This window comes from Notolepis coatsorum (assembly GCF_963971535.1).
Source record: "Notolepis coatsorum genome assembly, chromosome: 19".
In the NCBI taxonomy this organism is placed as follows: domain Eukaryota; kingdom Metazoa; phylum Chordata; class Actinopteri; order Aulopiformes; family Paralepididae; genus Notolepis; species Notolepis coatsorum.
This window is the reverse complement of record NC_140183.1, coordinates 72,659,686-72,679,396: the sequence shown is the minus strand read 5'-3', so window position 1 is coordinate 72,679,396 and position 19,711 is coordinate 72,659,686. Positions and strand designations below refer to the sequence as shown.

At 44.1% G+C, this 19,711-nt stretch overlaps 1 protein-coding gene across 3 annotated transcripts in view; it reads right to left on the bottom strand.

Moving 5' to 3' along the window:
- The window catches only part of mindy3 (MINDY lysine 48 deubiquitinase 3), a 99,274-nt gene that overhangs the window by 12,465 nt on the left and 67,098 nt on the right, over positions 1-19,711 (bottom strand). For all 3 annotated transcript variants that reach the window (XM_084335859.1, XM_084335858.1, XM_084335860.1), the window contains exons 12-13: positions 16,047-16,119; positions 3,094-3,166 (exon numbers count right to left, since the gene is read on the bottom strand). In XM_084335859.1, coding sequence (XP_084191985.1) covers positions 3,094-3,166; positions 16,047-16,119 — 146 coding nt within the window. The remainder of the gene's footprint in view (positions 1-3,093; positions 3,167-16,046; positions 16,120-19,711) is intronic.

The following is a 19,711-nucleotide window of genomic DNA, read 5'->3' as shown; positions in this document are numbered from 1 at the left end:
GGAAGCTAACAGTAGACTCTTGTTTTCTTCAAGCATTAAAGGCTGAGTTCAGAATCTTGGACCCCTAGCCATATTTCCTACTTATGGATGATCAATGGGTAGAGTCTGTTCTTTATACTGGATACCCAGCTCCTCTTTAGTTGACCACATAACTAATGTAAAGTTAATGGGGGCCACTGTAACAACAGTGTTGCTATGGAGTAGGTTTCAGCGTTTACATCAGGGTTTGTACTGAAACGTGACCCCCATTACTTTACATTAGTTTTGTGGCTAATTAGCTGGAGCTGCGGGTAGGAAATTGAACAAGGGCTCCAAAAAGTTCTCTCTTTCAAGACATCATACATCACCCAGTGTTCCAAAAAGTAAAAGCCAGTCAGTGGTTGAGTAAAAAAAAAAATAGCCTAAAATCTACTCTAAAAACATGATTTGCACATGTTATCGCTGTGTTCTTGGACCACTTAGTTTAGATTTGTGAACAGGCCTCTCCAAAGGTTAAGACACAAGACCAAGCCAAGACTGCCTTCAAGATAAAAATCCCGGAGCTGGCCCATAGGATAATGAATTGGAGAGTGACTAACAGTTATGAGCCAATTCCCCCCCCCTATATTACCATAAAATCAACCTGGCCACTAGCGCTGTGTCAAACAAAGCACCTCTCCTATTCCCGATTTGAACCATACATTACATTATGGCCTGTTGGCTCTCTGGTTTTTAGATCTAGAAGAGCACTTTTCATGTCCACAAATACTGACTTATAGGAACTATGGCTGTCCTCCACTAAAGAAAGTCTTAGTCGACTACTAATAGCCATAAGACTTTGTCAAGTAGTTGATTTCATTGACAAATGTTTAGTCTTCCATATGCAATAATGCAGGAGGGTCTCTTTGAGGTTCTTATCGTATCTCTCTCATCTTACCAGAAATGTGCTAATCATTTTTCAGAAACTGACAAATCAACTACCTAAGTCTCAGTTGACCAAGACCAAACCGACTAATCAACTACCTAAGTCTTAGTCAACTGAGACCAAACTGAATAATCAACTACCGGTACCTAAGTCTTAGTCAACTAAGACCAAACTGACTAATCAACTACCCAAGTCTCGGTCGACTAAGACCAAACTGACTAATCAACTACCCAAGTCTTGTCGACTAAGACCAAACCGACTAGTCAACTATGAGCAGGCCAGACCCTAACAGGAAAACCCTGCGAGTTGTATTTTAACAGGGTGGATTGTTTTGTGTCCAGTGACCTCATCACCCCATTCAAATCATTTCTGCGAAAACACTCCACCTCAAAAGAGGGCTCGCCTTATCTTCTCATCTCCAGCAGTCAGGTTCAGGTGTGCAGCAGGAGAGTCAGGGCAGGGGAACATAATGCACGTGTGCCTGAGTGACAACGTCAGTCCTCACTCCCATTCTGTCTTGTAAACCAATGATTTACTTCCAAAGCCTTTTTTGAAGTTTGTTGATAGGGTCACTGGAAGGGGCTTTAAACCCTTCTATCTCTGTTTTTCCTTCTTCTCTTTTTTTATAACCTTTTTAGCAATTATATATGTTTTCCTTTAATCTGCGGAACATGTTTTTTTTTTTTTAATAGATTCTTTCTGATGGAACTAGTATAAATCTAAATAAATGTAATAAAACTTCAACAAGCTGGGCAAGACTTGGTAGGCGGTGTTCGTGGCTCCAAAAACAAGGGCATCGAATTGATTAATTAACGCTAAATTATTGTTTGCGTATTTGGTACGACATCACATGGTTATGTTTGTTCTTCTTCTCCTAAGTCTGGTAGAGCAAGGACTATGGAATAATAATAATAATAAACGTTATTTGTATAGCACCTTTCATACAAGAGTGCTTCACAGCAGTAAAAAAAGACGGGCATTAACCATCTGTAGTGTGGTAGTGAAAGGTTAACCTTCTGTAGTGTGGTAGTGAAAGGGTTAAGGGCTGCTCTAATCCAAGTATTCCTCTCTCACTGTGTGGCGAGGCGTGAGAGCTGAGGGAATGCTCTGGGAGTCTGGGAACCCCTCGTTTGGGTTGTTGTGTTGTGATGCATCGGCCATCTGGGAGTCTGGAGACCAGATCATCAGCTCACTGCTGGTCCGGCTCCTAGGCTAAAGGACCGATGGCTGCAGTGTCAACGGCGCAGAACTTGAATGAATAGAGGGCCTTTCATGAAGCATCATGTCATCTGCATATAGTGCTACACTATAGGATGGCTGCCAAGAATTAATGTTGTCATGGACATCAGCATTGTTTCATGCGTGTGTGGACGACACAGCCTTTTAACTACCAAACGGAATTATGAGATGAAGATGTGGTCAATGTGGTCATAGAAACTAGGGCTCTGCGATATTGCCAAAATATCACATTATCTTTCTTAGTTGACGGTATAACGGTATTTGACGTTTCCCAGTGCAAATGATAATGCAACATATATTTCTTTATTATGTAATCTATTTTGTAATACACTTGTCATGGTGCAATTTCATTCAAAATGGTTTATTTTCCTTTTCAAAAATGAATACCGCTGCAACAAATAAATAGCGTGACAATAGCATGAAGTCAACATTCGGAGGCTCGTTCAACCAGACCGACGTTGATTTCCATGACGAAAGATTCTACAGTGTACCGTCCGCTCGCGAGTGTTTATTTGCATGAGAATGGCTATTCTATTGCCTCTAGCTCTGTGGCCAAGGCTCACGGTGCTCGGATGAAACGTGCTTCTGTTTGAAGCAGCCCTTTAAAGCATTTCCTCCTACTTTCTTTCTTTCTTTCTTTTCCCCCCACAGTTAATGGTCTCCCTCTATCCCCCTCTTTCTCCCTTTCTTCCTGGACTTTTATAGTGAGTTCTCTCTGGTCTTTATGGCGGGCCGGCAGTGAAACATGAGGAGAGGCTGCTGACCTGGCCTGGCCATGACTTACAACTTAGAACCTTAGAACGTATACAGGTGCCACACACGCATACACGCACACACACACCAGCCTTAAGCAACCCCCCAAACACACTCACACACACATTTTAAAGCCTGTGGGTACACAAACACACACACTCTAGATAATGTATGCACACACAAGAACAAGAACTCACTATTCAGTTTCTGAGACAAGGTCAAGGGCCTTCATCACGTCCTCCAGTAGAGACTCTGGGATAAAGCCATTATCTGAAGAGAGAGAGAGAGAGAGAGAGAGAGAGAGAGGGACATAAAGAAAGATTGGTGCACTGGTTGACCCAGACCGAACATAAAAAGCAGGCTTTGGGGACACAGAACCAGATGAAGCCTTCACCTACATACATGCAGCACAAAATACTGTTTATATTACTGGGCCCTGGAGAGTGAACTCATCTCGCACAAATAACAACTGCACACGCACACGCGCACACACACAAAAACAGATGCATATGCACACCTTGTCCTCTCCCGCTGACCTACATTCCACAGCCATGATTGCTCTACCTGAGGACCAGCTTTAAATACTAACATATGTGTGGGTGTGCCAGTTTGTGTGTGTGACATGGGCACATGTCTTATCTGCCTTGTTTAAGAGTGTTTGTGTGTGCCTCTTGGGAAGGGTCTGAGCAACACTAACACAGTGTGAAGAAGACTAATTGGTAGGTACTCTTGTCTGCTGACCTAGCCATCTCAATCTCCCTCCGAAACGGGGTGCGACAAATCGAGAGTTTTTGAAAGTATCCAGTGAGGGAGAGACTCGAAAGAATAAAACCCAAGCATGCGCCTGCGCCCGTTTGTAAGGTTAAAACCCTGCGCTGTCAACAAGCAATTTTATCCGTTGAACAAGTCATCAGCGGCTCTCCCCAAACCGCGGGGCGCGTGGGGAGATGAGACGGACGGAGAGGAAAAAGACGACGTTCGATCATATAGTTCTATGGTTGTTCCAGCTAGTCTAGTGGACTGCTGGCCCAGGGAAGAGTGTGAAGTGTGAAGAGTGGAATCAGTGGAACAAAACAATCAGAGCAGAACGAAATGTATTCAGATTTAAATTAGGGCTGTCAGTTTATCGCATTAATTAATTACACAGCAAATTATCGCGTTATGAAAATTAACTCAAAATTTATATATATTTTTTTTATCTAATTCATTCCATAAGAACGTAGAATAAACATTTACAAATTATTAATGGTCCATTTGCATGTTCTTGGTATCTGATTCTAAGGACATTGCTCTGTAATTAAAGGAGCAGCCAGTTTAAAAAAACAAAACAAAGAGTCCAAATTATCCTCACCAGTAGAGGTTCTGGGATCTATGGATTGGAGAGTGTCTAATACTTCATGTGAAAAGGGACGAAAGGAGAATTGAGGGGTGTGATCTACGGGACTCACACAACAATCGGTGTCGATATCAACATCACCAGAAAGAAGTCCAATATATTATATATCCAACAGGTGCCCAGCAACTGCAAAGTGCTTATTAACCCTTTCACTGCCACACGACAGAAGGTTAACCCTTTACTATCACACGACCGACTGTCTCCTTTTGGTAGTGCGGCGGTGAAAGGGTTATGCAATTTATGAAATTCCTTCCAAAACTGAGCCGGGTTTGTGTAGGAATTTGTAATTAAATATAAATAGTAATCCGATTTTGCCTTTCTCATAGCTGTGGTACATCTGGTTCTGAGTTGTTTGAAGGCAAGCCAATGCTAAGAATAAGTTGTGCATCTCTGATAGTACCAAGTGGGTTTTCGCTGTCCTGAAATATTTATCTTGGTATCTCCTCCTCTTCAATCAACATGAATCCAGCTATTGTCTTATGATCCACACATTATTTTACTTGTAAGAAACTGGTATGGGTCCCTTAAAGTGTATTTGTATTATTACTAAGGAACTTCTAGCAACACATAAGGGAATACTTACACAACTAAGATAAAACACTTAAGAGATCAAAGGTTCAACATCCAAAGGAAAACCTTATGGTGATTTTATGCAACTAAACTTTTCTCTAAGCCTTAGGCATCCTGAGATGAAAATCTAAGAGTTTTTTTTGCAAGTAGGCCCTGGGCTATACTGATATATGATTGTGTATTAGTGTGACCGGGCCCTGGGCTATACTGATATATGATTGTGTATTAGTGTGACCGGGCCCTGGGCTATGCTGATATATAGGGCTGCAACGATTAGTCGACATAATCGACAATGTCGATCATAAAAACTTAGTTCCCTGGGATGTTAACACTTTGACTGCCATGAAAAGTGTTTTGACGTCATTGCTGGCCATGCTCAAGTTGCCGGGGGACGCTGTACAGCGTCCTTATATCAATATTTCAAAAATCTGCGATCGGATTCATATGTCCCCTCCGCTGGCCTGAGATCCACCAGCAGGACCCACTGAGCTCTCTGGCGGTTCAGGAGCGCCATCTGGTGGCCGATCGGCGCAATCGCTTTAACAGGAAGTGGCATAGAGGTTGTGCTACGTCCGTAGTACTTCCGGGTGCTCGCTATAGGTCCCGCGACTCTGGCTCGTCACGCTACACAGTGATCGATTGCCAATAACTCGATAAACAACATGATTTGGACGTATATACCATTATACAAGCTGGAGATGGACCGGGTAAATTTACATCCCATAATGATAAGATTTCAACTCTACGATGATCACCCAACGGCGCGCAGAGACTGGGGTGAGTTTCAGCGTGTAACGTTACCGTCTTCGATACTAACTGCTATTATCAACATTTGACCCACATTAGATGATTGGTATAACGCTGCCCACGGAATTATAAACGGCCCCTAGCCCATCCGGTCAACATCAGATGACGTGTAGTAACTTCTAGAAGTACGTCTAGTTGTAATTTTTTATATCGCGCTGATTGCCATAAAACTGTATTGCATCATCAATATAATGTATTTGGGGCTATAGATCACGTTCTGGAGAAAGCTGCAGAAAGAGATGAAAACATACTTATACATTAGACCATACTTTACTATGAATATGTGAATGAAAAAGTTTAACGTTGCTACACAATGAACAATACATATAGGACTTTGAATGGGCCCTAATAATGGCAATGTAGCAATAGAATTTAAAAAGTTATAGCCCTGCAAAGAAGGGGACTTTCTCCATAGACAAATAGCGCTGGCAATCTATGGTATATCATGAATTTAACCTTAGGCAACCAAAGTGTTAAGCTAAGAAGGATATATTATTTATTATTATTTTTGAACAAATGTTTTTTATTTTCCCTTTTTTAACATGAAACTAGACAAACAATACAGTAACAGTAATAATCAATGATAAATCACAGGACAATGACAGAAATAATAACAACAATAATGACAGTCCAGTAATTAAATCAAAATAAATGTAGATTAAAAGACATAAAAATAATAAATACAATACATGTGCTCTTGCTCGCTCTTCCTCGCTCTTTCCTTCCCCTTCCCTCCCCCTCCACCCCCCAACTTGGACAATACATCCACTATTTCATTTAACATCAGAAAATTACAAGTTTATATGCTTCCCTTTATCTTCTCCACCACAGCTAACCAGACTGCTATGCTGTCTTCATTAACACCTCAAATTCGTGCAGTAGATATCTCTAGATAAATCACATCGAGATAGGTAAGAAACCATACCTTCCGGCACATTTTATCCGGTTGAATCCAGCGTGGCGCTATCAACTTTTTGGCAGCCGTAAGACCGGACAAAATTAGTCTCTTTACATGTACAGAGGTTGATAACTGAGAAACATCATTCAACAACAATACAGAAGGCAGTGTAGGTATGGTCAGAGATATAAAATCTGATAATTGAGTGGTTACTTTTTCCCAGAATATCTTAACAGGAGGGCATTCCCATACATATGCATAAATGTACCAAGAGCACCGTTTAAACACAAAGAGCATCGAGGGTCTTGTCTGAGACCCATTAGGTGCAAACGTCTAGGAATCAGGTAAGTCCTATGAACAAAATTAAGATGAATCTGTTGGTGATCCGGGTTGCGTGATGATAGCCGAACGTTTGCCCAGACTGCATCCCAATCAAAATCTACCTCCATTTTATTTATTATTATTATTTTATTCCATTGTGTTTTTAGCCCTAGTTGCACTTTTGTTGCAACCCCAGTTATCCCATTAGTTCCCCCAAACTTACTGTCGGTCTGTTATGTTAAGCTAAGAAGTCTGCTAAGAGCCCGGAAAAGGAGCCGCGCCCACAGGAAGCAGAGATGGAGGGTGTGACAGAAATAAATCGACAGATTAGTCGACTACCAAAATAATCATTAGTTGCAGCCCTACTGATATATTATTGTGTACTAGTGTGACCGGGCCCTGGGCTATACTGATATATTATTGTGTACTAGTGTGACCGGGCCCTGGGCTATACTGATATATTATTGTGTACTAGTGTGACCGGGCCCTGGGCTATACTGATATATTATTGTGTACTAGTGTGACCGGGCCCTGGGCTATACTGATATATTATTGTGTACTAGTGTGACCGGGCCCTGGGCTATACTGATATATTATTGTGTATTAGTGTGACCGGGCCCTGGGCTGTCTGCAACAGCGGAGGAGAGTCAGACTGAGAGAGAGCTGGGTGTTGCGCTGTTTTAAGTGAGCATGGCCTATTGAATTGATTGATTGATTGCTAATTTTATTACTGCCTGGTTTCCAACTGGTTAAGTTTAGGCCCTCTAAAGTAGGTTTAATAAAATAAATAAAAAATAGGGCGAAGAAAACTTTTTTTTCCCTATAGGGCAAAGAACTTTTTAATTTGTTTTACCTACTTTCTATAGAAGCATCTAAGAATGAAGTTCTATGGAAAGTAGGTCTGCATCCCCTTAACAATTGTGTGTATTGAGTCGTACTGTATTGTACCCATTCTGCATCTGGTAATAAAATTTTCAATCAATCAATCATTCCAATAACAACCGCTAACTTCATAATTAAAAACTAAAGAAAAGTTGGATGTGTTAGTTGGTTGGATGTCTTAGTTGAAAGACAGTTGGATGTGTTAGTTAGTTGGATGTCTTAGTTGCAAGACAGTTGGATGTGTTAGTTGGTTGGATGTCTTAGTTGAAAGACAGTTGGATGTGTTAGTTGGTTGGATGTCTTAGTTGAAAGACAGTTGGATGTGTTAGTTGGTTGGATGCACTTCCGAGCTGCTTCCACATGGAGGCAACTTGTCTTTTTTGTTGTTGTGGGAACTACCTTTTCTGGCGGATGGTTTTTTCAATAAATCTTCGATTAATGTGTGTTTATTGTATAGCAATAAGGTTGGATGAATGTGGCAGTTGTATAAAAGCATTACACCACTTGCAGTCGTGATTTGTGAAAAATAAACCATGCCTAGGGGGGTCTAACAACCCTCAGCTGCGCCTCGGGCCTAACGACCACCCCTAGGCATGGTTTATTGTTCACAAACCACTCCTGCGCGTGATGTAATGCTTAATTAGTGTGACCGGGCCCTGGGCTATACTGATATATTATTGTGTACTAGTGTGACCGGGCCCTGGGCTATACTGATATATTATAGTGTATTAGTGTGACCGGGCCCTGGGCTATACTGATATATTATTGTGTACTAGTGTGACCGGGCCCTGGGCTATACTGATATATTATTGTGTATTAGTGTGACCGGGCCCTGGGCTATACTGATATATTATTGTGTACTAGTGTGACCGGGCCCTGGGCTATACTGATATATTATTGTGTACTAGTGTGACCGGGCCCTGGGCTATACTGATATATTATTGTGTATTAGTGTGACCGGGCCCTGGGCTATACTGATATATTATTGTGTATTAGTGTGACCGGGCCCTGGGCTATACTGATATATTATTGTGTACTAGTGTGACCGGGCCCTGGGCTATACTGATATATTATTGTGTACTAGTGTGACCGGGCCCTGGGCTATACTGATATATTATTGTGTATTAGTGTGACCGGGCCCTGGGCTATACTGATATATTATTGTGTACTAGTGTGACCGGGCCCTGGGCTATACTGATATATTATTGTGTACTAGTGTGACCGGGCCCTGGGCTATACTGATATATTATTGTGTACTAGTGTGACCGGGCCCTGGGCTATACTGATATATTATTGTGTATTAGTGTGACCGGGCCCTGGGCTATACTGATATATTATTGTGTACTAGTGTGACCGGGCCCTGGGCTATACTGATATATTATTGTGTACTAGTGTGACCGGGCCCTGGGCTATACTGATATATTATTGTGTATTAGTGTGACCGGGCCCTGGGCTATACTGATATATTATAGTGTATTAGTGTGACCGGGCCCTGGGCTATACTGATATATTATTGTGTACTAGTGTGACCGGGCCCTGGGCTATACTGATATATTATAGTGTATTAGTGTGACCGGGCCCTGGGCTATACTGATATATTATTGTGTACTAGTGTGACCGGGCCCTGGGCTATACTGATATATTATTGTGTACTAGTGTGACCGGGCCCTGGGCTATACTGATATATTATTGTGTACTAGTGTGACCGGGCCCTGGGCTATACTGATATATTATAGTGTATTAGTGTGACCGGGCCCTGGGCTATACTGTGAAGTGTATACCACATACCATGTTTCCACAGACTCCCAGAGGCACCAGCAGCTTTCATCGGAATAATAAAAGAAAAAGAATAAAAAATATTTCCCAGCCTCTGATCAGCAGGTGGGATCCCTGGGAACACCACTTGGCAGGCCAAAAACATCCGATTGGTTATTGATGCAGGGAGCTATTATTTCTGGCCAATCAGATGTTTTTGTCCTGCCAAGTAGTCTTCCCAGGTTCGCATAGGAAAATGAAGACCACCATCGTGTACCTCATCACCTGCCAATCAGAGGTTGGGAAATATATCTTTGTTATTATTCATATTATTTCTTTATTCAGCTTAAAGCTACTGGTGCCTCTGGGAGTCTGGAAAACCTTGGTTATGTGAGTGCATGGGCTTGAAAAGTGATGCAGAGCGTTGCTCTATTTCTGATGAGCAGGTAAACTCACTAATTTCTCCGAAGTTGTCTACTGCAGCTTTAAGACCCACTACAAGGGTATCGTGCTGTGTTTATCTGCAGAGACCCCTCCCTCTGCCTGGATCGTCTTTCTTTCTATTTTGCTAAGTGTTCGGGACCTTTCTGGCCGGCAACCTTTGGGTACGTTATTGTGTGCATGTATCCCCTCCCTACTTGCCATTTCCCCACGTGGAAGGCACCTGATTGGATAAACACGCTGCTAGTGGGCAGTCCGTGGTTCTCTGCAAATCTTTATTTAATTTTTTTTTTTTTTTTTTTTTTTTTAATATTCTATATTAAACTATGCAATGGCTAGTTTGAAAGTTTGATCAGTCGACGTCAGACTGTGACGTGTCCGCCTATATAAACACACATTGCTTTGATGGTGCTCTAGTGACGTCTAGAAGCTGAACCTACATAGGAAGCCTTTAAAAGATATATGGCTTCCTTAGCAGGTAAATCACAGAGTGGGGCTGAACAAGAGGAAACAGCGACGCATGAAACAGTGAAATCACCCGTGTGATGTCTTCCGGTCAGGCGCCACTAGTGCCACAAAATCAAAAAAAAAAGAAGGCTACCTTCTTATTTCTAGAGCGTAACATTTTAACAGTCCCCAAAGTCACCTCGCTTGAAGAAACATTATTTTTGTCGCCGCTTTCTTTTGGCGCCATGTTTAGACGAGGCACGGTTAAGATCCCACATCGTGCCAGTCTCTCATAGTGTGGCTTTAACATACGGCAGTCTGTTGAAGGTTTGATGGGTTTCCATGAAGGTATAGAAGGGTACAAGGGAAAAATGTGTTTGCCTGGGCTTATACAGAAGCCCCAGCACACAGAAGGACTTTAACGGACAGCCGCTCTCATGGGACTGACCTAGACCATCTCGTATCTCTCTCTCTGTGAAAGTTTGTCTCCGGGACTTCTCTTTTGACACTCTCCAGATATGGATACACAATAACAAGGAGAAGCGTGAAACGTGGAGAAAAGTGCTGAAACGGTGGGTCTGAGGCCGAGTGTGTGCGCTTCTTCTGCGAGTCACTGTAGAGTGTGTGTGTGTGTGTGTCTGGCGCCTTCCTTCCATAACATAGGGAGCTGTGCTGACTCTCACATGTGACACAGGGCAGATTTATGGGCCTTTTACGCTGCACTCAGCTCTGCTGCTGGCTACAGGCATGCGATTGTGTGTGGGTGTGTCTAGTGATGCACGATATATCGGCCGCCGATATAATATCGGCCGATATGGCCGTTTTTTTACACATCGGTATCGGTCCGATATCAAGATGGGGCCGATATCCGATATTAAAAAAAAAAAAAAAAAAAATGTTTTTTTTTTTTTATCTTTTTACATGTTTTGACCTTAAATAGTTTCAAAAATCAGTCATTTCTGAAAATAAGTTACAAAAGTAAAAAAATTATGCGTTTTGGAAAATAGCTCTTTATTTGTTTATCATAAAAAAGTGTTTTCTATACAGAGATATCGACATCGGTAAATATCGGTATCGGCCAGAACAGCAATATTAATATCGGTTATCGGTATCGGCCACAATTTTCACATCGGTGCATCACTAGGTGTGTCCATGTGCGTTTATATGAGTGCATGTGTGTATCAATATGTGTATGAGTGTGAGAGAATCTGTGTGTATGTCCATGTTTAAAGGAACACGCCAACATTTTGGGAAATTAGCTTACCCGCCTTCTCCAGAGAGAGACAAGAAGATAGATACCAGTTCCCTCTCTGTGCGTTCAGTATAAAGGTATCTGGCTGCATGTTGCAAGTCTAGCTTACTGTAGCACAATGAATGGAAGCGGACATAGCCGGTTAGCTTTCGGGAGAGGCGTTAGTTGGTGTTACGTATTACTTTCACATGGTGGAGGGATACTTACTGTCTGTGGTGCATATTCACATTGTGGTTAAGTGTGCTGTCACTAATTGGTGGTTTGATTGACACACTGTTTCTTCCTGTTTTTCCTTGTGTTTAAAATGGCAGCTTTCTAATTGACAGGTGTGGTGATGAGGCACCACGCCCTACAAAGGAGAGCAGAGTGCAGGCTGCAGTGTCTCCCCACTTCACAAGAGATGTCTCAGCTCTCCAGCGTCTCACCTGCTCTCACTGCTTGTTGTACATTCGGCTTGTTCTTCCTTTTTGCCTATAGTTTTGTTATTTGAACTTTGGAGTCTGGAACACCCAGCTCCCACTCTTTTTGTCCATTTAGTTAGCTGTGTAAATAAATAGTTATTTTTGATAACTCTTGTCCAGTGTCCTGTGTCCACCACGTTGCATTCAAGGCCTTCACGAGCCATATTTTAGGCTTGAATGTAACAGTTGGACAATGCCTAGGCTAACCGGCCATGTCTGCTTCCATTCATTGTGCTAAGCTAGGCTAACATGCAGCCAGATAGCTTTCTACTGAACGCACAGAGAGGAAACTGGTATCTATCTTCTTGTCCCTCTCTGGAGAAGACGATAAGCTAATTTCCCCAAATGTTGGCGTGTTCCTTTAAGTATAGCCTGTGTAAGTGCGTGTGAATATATAAATGTGTGTGTATATCTGTGTGTGTAATGTATCGGCATGTGTGTGTCTGAATCTTTGTACATGTACGTGTATCTGTATGTGTATATGAGTGCGTGTGAATCTATGCGTGTGCATTGGGTGTGTGTGAGTGTATTTCTGTATATCAGTGTGTGTGTGTAGTAACGTCCATATGACATGTCCAGGCTCCAGCAGCAGAAGTAGATCTTACAGCTCAGCTTCATGCAGAATGTCCAGGCTCCAGCAGCAGAAGTAGATCTTACAGCTTAGCTTCATGCTGAATGTCCAGGCTCCAGCAGCAGAAGTAGATCTTACAGCTCAGCTTCATGCTGAATGTCCAGGCTCCAGCAGCAGAAGTAGATCTTACAGCTCAGCTTCATGCAGAATGTCCAGGCTCCAGCAGCAGAAGTAGATCTTACAGCTCAGCTTCATGCAGAATGTCCAGGCTCCAGCAGCAGAAGTAGATCTTACAGCTCAGCTTCATGCAGAATGTCCAGGCTCCAGCAGCAGAAGTAGATCTTACAGCTCAGCTTCATGCTGAATGTCCAGGCTCCAGCAGCAGAAGTAGATCTTACAGCTCAGCTTCATGCAGAATGTCCAGGCTCCAGCAGCAGAAGTAGATCTTACAGCTCAGCTTCACCTCAGCTCAGTGATGGCACCGATGCTGTTTAACATCTACATATACGACCTGCCTGCAACTCAATCAAAGCAGTATGGCTATGCAGACGACCTGGCCATCCTACTCAGCAAGCCAACTTGGGAAGCAGCCGCCGAAGAGGGCCTCACTGAAGATATGAACATCCTGTCTTCATACCTGAGGAACTGGCGTCTCAAGCTCAGCATGGGAAAGACAATGTCTACAATGTTCCACCTCAACAACAGGGAAGCGACCCGTGAGATGAGCGTCATGGTGGATAACGTCCGGCTACAGTACCAACATACCCCCACATACCTCGTGTGAAGCTTGACAGAACACTGTCATTCAAACAACACCTGGAAGGTGCCAGGGGAAAAACAACTGCCCGTGCCGCGCTGATACGACGACTAGCCAGCACCACATGGGGAGCCTCAACAAAGACACTGCGCATCTCCTCACTGGCCCTGGTGTTCTTTGCTGCAGAGTACTGCGCCCCGGTCTGGTGCCGTAGCACCCACGTGAAGAAGCTGGATGTTGTTCTCAACAGCGTCCTGCGGACAGTCTCTGGTTGCCTACAAGCCACACCGGTAAACCAACTGCCCGTACTCGCTGGTATCGCCCCGGCTACCATCAGACAAGAAGCAGCCACACTGGCCCTTTCCCGCAAGGCACAGATCAGTGCATCCCACCTCCTTCACAATACCCCCACAGAGACACCACGACGTGTGCGCCTAAAGTCACGGTGCCCCTTTTCCATGCAAGCCTACAGGCTACTCCACACAACACCATCTGACACTTCCAAGGCCTCCTGGGTCAGGACGAGATGGAGGGACCAGTGGAGGTCAGCAGAACCATCCAGGCTGCACCTCTTCATCAATGACCCTCTGGACGTCCCTGGTCAGGACTTGCCCCGGAAGCAGTGGACAACCCTCAACCGCCTAAGGACCGGCGTCGGACGCTACGGCGCCTCAATGAAGAGGTGGGGCCTCAAGAACAGTACCTCATGCGAGTGTGGAGCCCCTGCACAGACTGTGGAACATATCATCACCAGTTGCCCCAAACACCGGCCACCGTATGGAGAACACGGTCTGATGGAACTGGACGATGAAACGCTGGCCTGGCTTGCCTCAACGGAGCTGCAGGTCTAAAGACACACGCCAGAAGAAGAAGAAGCTTCATGCAGAATGTCCAGGCTCCAGCAGAAGTCGATCTTACAGCTCAGCTTTTCAGAATTTGTTGTACCTTTCTTCTCGACCAAAGGCTGCCATTCTGTCATCTTCTACAGGTTACCAAAGTAAAACCAAGTTAACACTACTGTTTGGGCTTGGGCGGGAGGGGACGGAGCGCACCGTTGTGAAAGAAGGGTGCGCTGCATTTACACCACAAGACAAAATCGATTAATTGCCCTTCCCTAGTGTTCAGGACAATAAAGTGACACACGGAAGCAAGCAGGAGTAGAGGACCACAATAAAATGGTCGATTGGAGTCATCGTCTTGATGACATCATCAGTGGCAGTCAAGGGAAAAGAGAAGAAAAACAAGGGAAAGAGAAGAAAGCACATGCTGCCATCCCTCCATATATCTCTCGGTGGTGTGATTTTGAATGGGCCAGACAGTTCCGTTTACATATTTTGGTGTCAAGGCAACCAGAACTGACAAGACTGCTCTCAGCTGGTGGGGTTTACCATCTTGGAACATGGAATCACACACTCGCACGCAAGCAAGCAAGCACGCACGCACGCACACACACACGCACGCAAGCAGAGCGTTACAAGGCGACATATTGTTCTTATAAACAGGGGAATGAGGAATGTTGTTTACGGCGTCAGAAGACAGCACACTTCATTTCACATTAGTGGAGAAACACACGCACACACACATATGCGCGAGCACAGCCGCACACACATCATAATTGCGTAGTCTGTGTGTGTTATGGCTGTGGTGATTATACAATAACAACACACGTCACTCTCATAGTGAGTAGTGGGATCCTCAGGTGTGACAGGACTCAGAGAGAGAGATGTAGGTTATTCCACCTATCGCCCTCTATTTCTCCCTCCCTCTCTTTTTCCAACTCTCTCCTTCCTTCCTTTGCTCGCTCTCCCTACCTCTATCTCTACATAGCATTTGTGATTGTAATTCTCTCTCCCTCCTCTCTCCATTTCCCCACTTCCTCTCTTCTTGCAACTCTCCCTCAAACAGAGGAAAATTATTATAGAACATATGTTCTGAGGCACACACACACACACAGCTAACTAAAATATGAGTGCTGCCCACAGCATCTGACATCCAGTTCCTGTGACAAGAGACACCCCCCTCTCTCTTTTCCTTCTGAGTCTATCTGTGCCTTTCCCCCAATTATCCTAAAGAGAGAAGGAAGGACCAGGAGCATGGGGAGGGAGAGGAGGGAGAGGGCTGGTTGACTCAGCTGTGAGAGGATCTGATCTCACCAACCTAAACAACAACAGTAGAGATCAGAGAGAGAGAGAGATATTCTATTTTTAGGAGGAAGAGGGGATGAGGAGAGGGTGAGAGGAGGGTGGGGAGGTTATGGAGGCACCTGCTCCACTCAGAAGGAGGGAGGAGAAAAGACAACACGGCCAGGATATTGTTCCGTCAGTGTCTGTGTTTACCTTATACTATTAAGGACTGGACATAGGAAGTGAAGGCTTTAGGGGGGAAGTGAGGCCATTTGGCAAGTTTTGAAAACTTCAGAGTAGGTCATTACATGGTTAGCCCTGTTTTAGTTAGGGTTAGAGAAGGGGAATGAATGTAGTCCTCACAAGTATATTAACACAAGAATGTGCATCGGGGCTTAGAAACTGGAAAATACAATACTATGAAACAGATGCGCCTCATTGTCAGAGTCATCACGTAATGACTGATTACCTTCAGGATCAAATGACTGGAACACCCTCCTGGCCTGTTCTGATGGAGACTCGGGGCCCACCAGAGACATCTCCTACAGAGAGAGAGAGAGAGAGAAAGAGAGAGAGACAGAAAGGAGATGGAGTGATGGAGGAAGAGAGAGAGAACGCACAGAGAGAGGGTTGGAGAGATGGGGCACAAGGAGATGGAGAGAATTAGTGTGATTCATAATGAAAGGTTGTTGTGAGAGATGTGGAGTGAGAGAGGATTGGAGACAGTGTGGATACATTGAGGGATAGAGGGTTTCTTTGTGTGTGTGTGTGAGAGAGAGAGAGAGAGGTAATTTATATCAGATTATGGTCGAACGAGGGCTCATCACAGCTGAAACATCACAGCGGTCGGTCAGCCTAGCGTCTCTCCGCAGCAGAGAGGAGCAACGTCTACATGGAAACACAGTCTCTCATGACACACATTTGTATGTTGTTCCTTGGTCTCACAGGGAAACCCACAGCTTGTTAGTGGCCTCAGTCGAGGTTTAGCCACATTTAATACGAAAACTCAACGCACAAACTCTCTACAAAACAGGGGTGCCCCCCCCCCTATGGTAATTTGGACCGTGTGTGTAATCCGAGGGGGCCAGTGAGTGTAATCACCGGGGTCCATTGGATTATTAACTGATGTACTGATAAAGCCTGACGTCTTGTTTTCTCTCCAAACACACAATCAGGAAATCAAGTGCTACACGTACTGATTTATGGACAATTCTAGAATGTTTGTTTGCTGACGAAGTTCAGGAGGAGCAACGTTGCCAGAGGCGGGGGGGGGTCAGGAACAGGGTACTGCACTGAGGGAACCCAAGTGTGTGAGATAGAGGGTGAAGATCCCTGTATTTGCACTACAAGGCACGCTGATTAACACGCTCCCCCTCAGCCAAAGCCCTCTAACCTCAGAGAGAAATGCGACAGTGCTGACGGGCTGGGAATATGTTTTTCGCTCCATATATCTCTCTCTCTCACACACACACTAACCGCTACGTACGTAGAGTGTAGAATGAGTGGTAGGGCTCCGTCTCTCCCTCTCTCTCACAGACACGGACTGCTAAGTATGTAGAGTGTAGAGTGGTAGGGCTCCGTCTCTCTCACAGTGAGTAGCGGGGGGAGTGTGTTTACGACAGTGATGCTTTAAACAAACACCGTGTTTTGCAGAACAAATAAACCGGCTCATCCCTCCGAGCCGGCCTTTATTAAAGAGAGAGAGAGTCTGGGATCAACACAAGCTGCTTGGGTTTCACACCACACGCATTACTGTTCTCAGGGCTGATAGAGAGGGGGAGGGGAGAGAGAGAGAGAGAGGACATGAAGAGGAGAGGTTAGAAAGAGAGAAAGGAGAAGAGGATGGAAGCAATTGAAATAAAGGAGAGGAAAGAGAGGGGGTAGAAAGTGAAAAAGAACAGGGTAAAAGGAGAGAGAAGACAGAGAGAGAGGAGAGAAAGACAGGAGAGGAATGAGAGGGGGTATAAAGTGAAAGCGAAGGGGGTAAAAGGAGAGGGGAGGACAGGAGATAGAGAGAGGGAGGGAGAGAGAGAGAGAGCGAGAGCGAGCACTGTGTCGAATTGGGTTGAGGGGGACACATGGATAAGAGACAACTTCCAGCTGCTGGCTCTTCAGATGAGGAGAAATGCAGACATAGATCACATAAGACATAGGTGCACACACACACACACACACACACACACACACACAGCCTCCTGTCATACGCCAGCTGGGGTAATGCGGGGTCAGTTGTGTTAATGTTACAGCTCCTATAAATTAGACACTCGATTTGTCTTTAGCTAGTTGTGTCTCCGCGCTCTCAGTTATTGGCGGCAGGGAGGGATACGCGCCGCTCCCAGGAGACACAAGTGTTGAAACGGGGACTTGCAGCCTGTTATTTAGAAGACAGCTGAGTTTACTGAACTCATTAGTGCAAGCGAGACGGGCGGCGGAGGTCACAGAGACAGAAAGACATCAAAAAGACGTTACCAAAACGACGGAAATTATTGTTCCGTCAAAATGAAGACAAATATTGTGATATCGGCTTAGCCCTGATGTATACAGTAAGTACATGCAAACTCCTTCCTCTTTTTGGAGTGATGGGAAACTACTTTTGTCTGACACGCACGCACGCACGCACGTGCTACACACTGCTATCTAGGGTCAACGGACGGACCACACTCCTATGAAGAAAGTTGGATGCCGTTTCTTATAATCTTATATTAATTGTTCCCCCTATCTTTTTTGTGTGCGTGTGCCTACTTTACAAATTAAATGAGTTGAAAAAGGGTAAATAATTTCACAGTTTGCAGAAACATAGTTCTTGTTCACTTTTCTGATAACTAAATCACTGCACAACCCGTAAATCTTCAGATGAGATTAATATTTAGTTAATTTTTTTTATCCACTTTTTCTCCCCATTTTCTATTTTTCTCCCATCCCAATTTCGTATTTCCAATTCTTCCCTCCCCTGTCTTGAATGTTGCTAGACTATGCCTCCCACTGGTCGGCTGTAGTGAGGATAGAAGCCTTGCATCACGTGTCCCCTCCGGTACACGAGGAGGCAGCCTGTCGCATCTTTTCACCGCAGCAGCTCGAACTCAGTGGCGAGGAGTAACGCGTGGGAGGCTCACGCTGCCCCCGCTACTTCCCGCTTCCGCCGCACCGACCTGTAGGAGTCGCCGTTAGGGATGGGTACCGAATTCGGTACTTTTGAGGTACCGAACCGAAACACGTCGGTACTACAGAGTATCGAATCAAGTGAGAAACCGATTTTATTTTTTTAATTTACCTAGGATTTGACTTGATTCAACAACAAAGCAGTCGGAGCAATGACAAGCCGAAAACTGTCGAAATTGTAGTTATTTGAAGTTTGGATTTTTTCTTTTTACGACTGAGGTAGGTAAATTAAATTTCTTGAGACTAAAGTACAGAAAAAAGGTACCGTTGGGTACCGGTATCGATTCACAGGTACCGGTATCGGTTCAAATGTGAAAGGTACCCATCCCTAGTCGCCGTCCACAATGTATTTTGTCAATTGTGATGCTATGGGTATGTATACATCACAAGTCAAATCAAAGTTATTACCGTGTTTTCCTTCAAACAAATAATGGTCACAGAGGTCAGTAAATTGTCACAGTTACAAGGCACTTTGGGCAGTTTGAGGCTGTGTGACGTACGGGCAGCTCTGTAGGAGTATGCAGGGGGACCACACCCAAGAAGGTGGTTATAAAATGAGGTCTAGTAAACAAACGCAAGATTCTACGACAATGAAGTCAGGAACAGATGTCCAACTCAAATGGAAGGAATCACTGTCAGTCTTTCCTCCGATTTTCTTGGGAAATGTTCATCCGGTGGACGTCACGCTTGGCGGGGGTGTATTTTATTACATTCAAAAGGGTGCCAAAAAAAAAAAAAAAAAAAAACGAGGAAGCTGCCATCGTCCACTAAACACCTTACCAAAAGGTATTAGGGCTCAGTGGACATTTTTAAACCCATCTTTTAATCCATCTTATAATTAGCAACAACTCTTTTTATTATTTACTTCATCCACTCTTGTTATTATTTAATTTCTTTAAAGTTTTATTCTATAATTTTTTTTATTATAATCTATTTTATTTTCTGAAATGTGAAAGCACATTGAGTTGCTTTCAT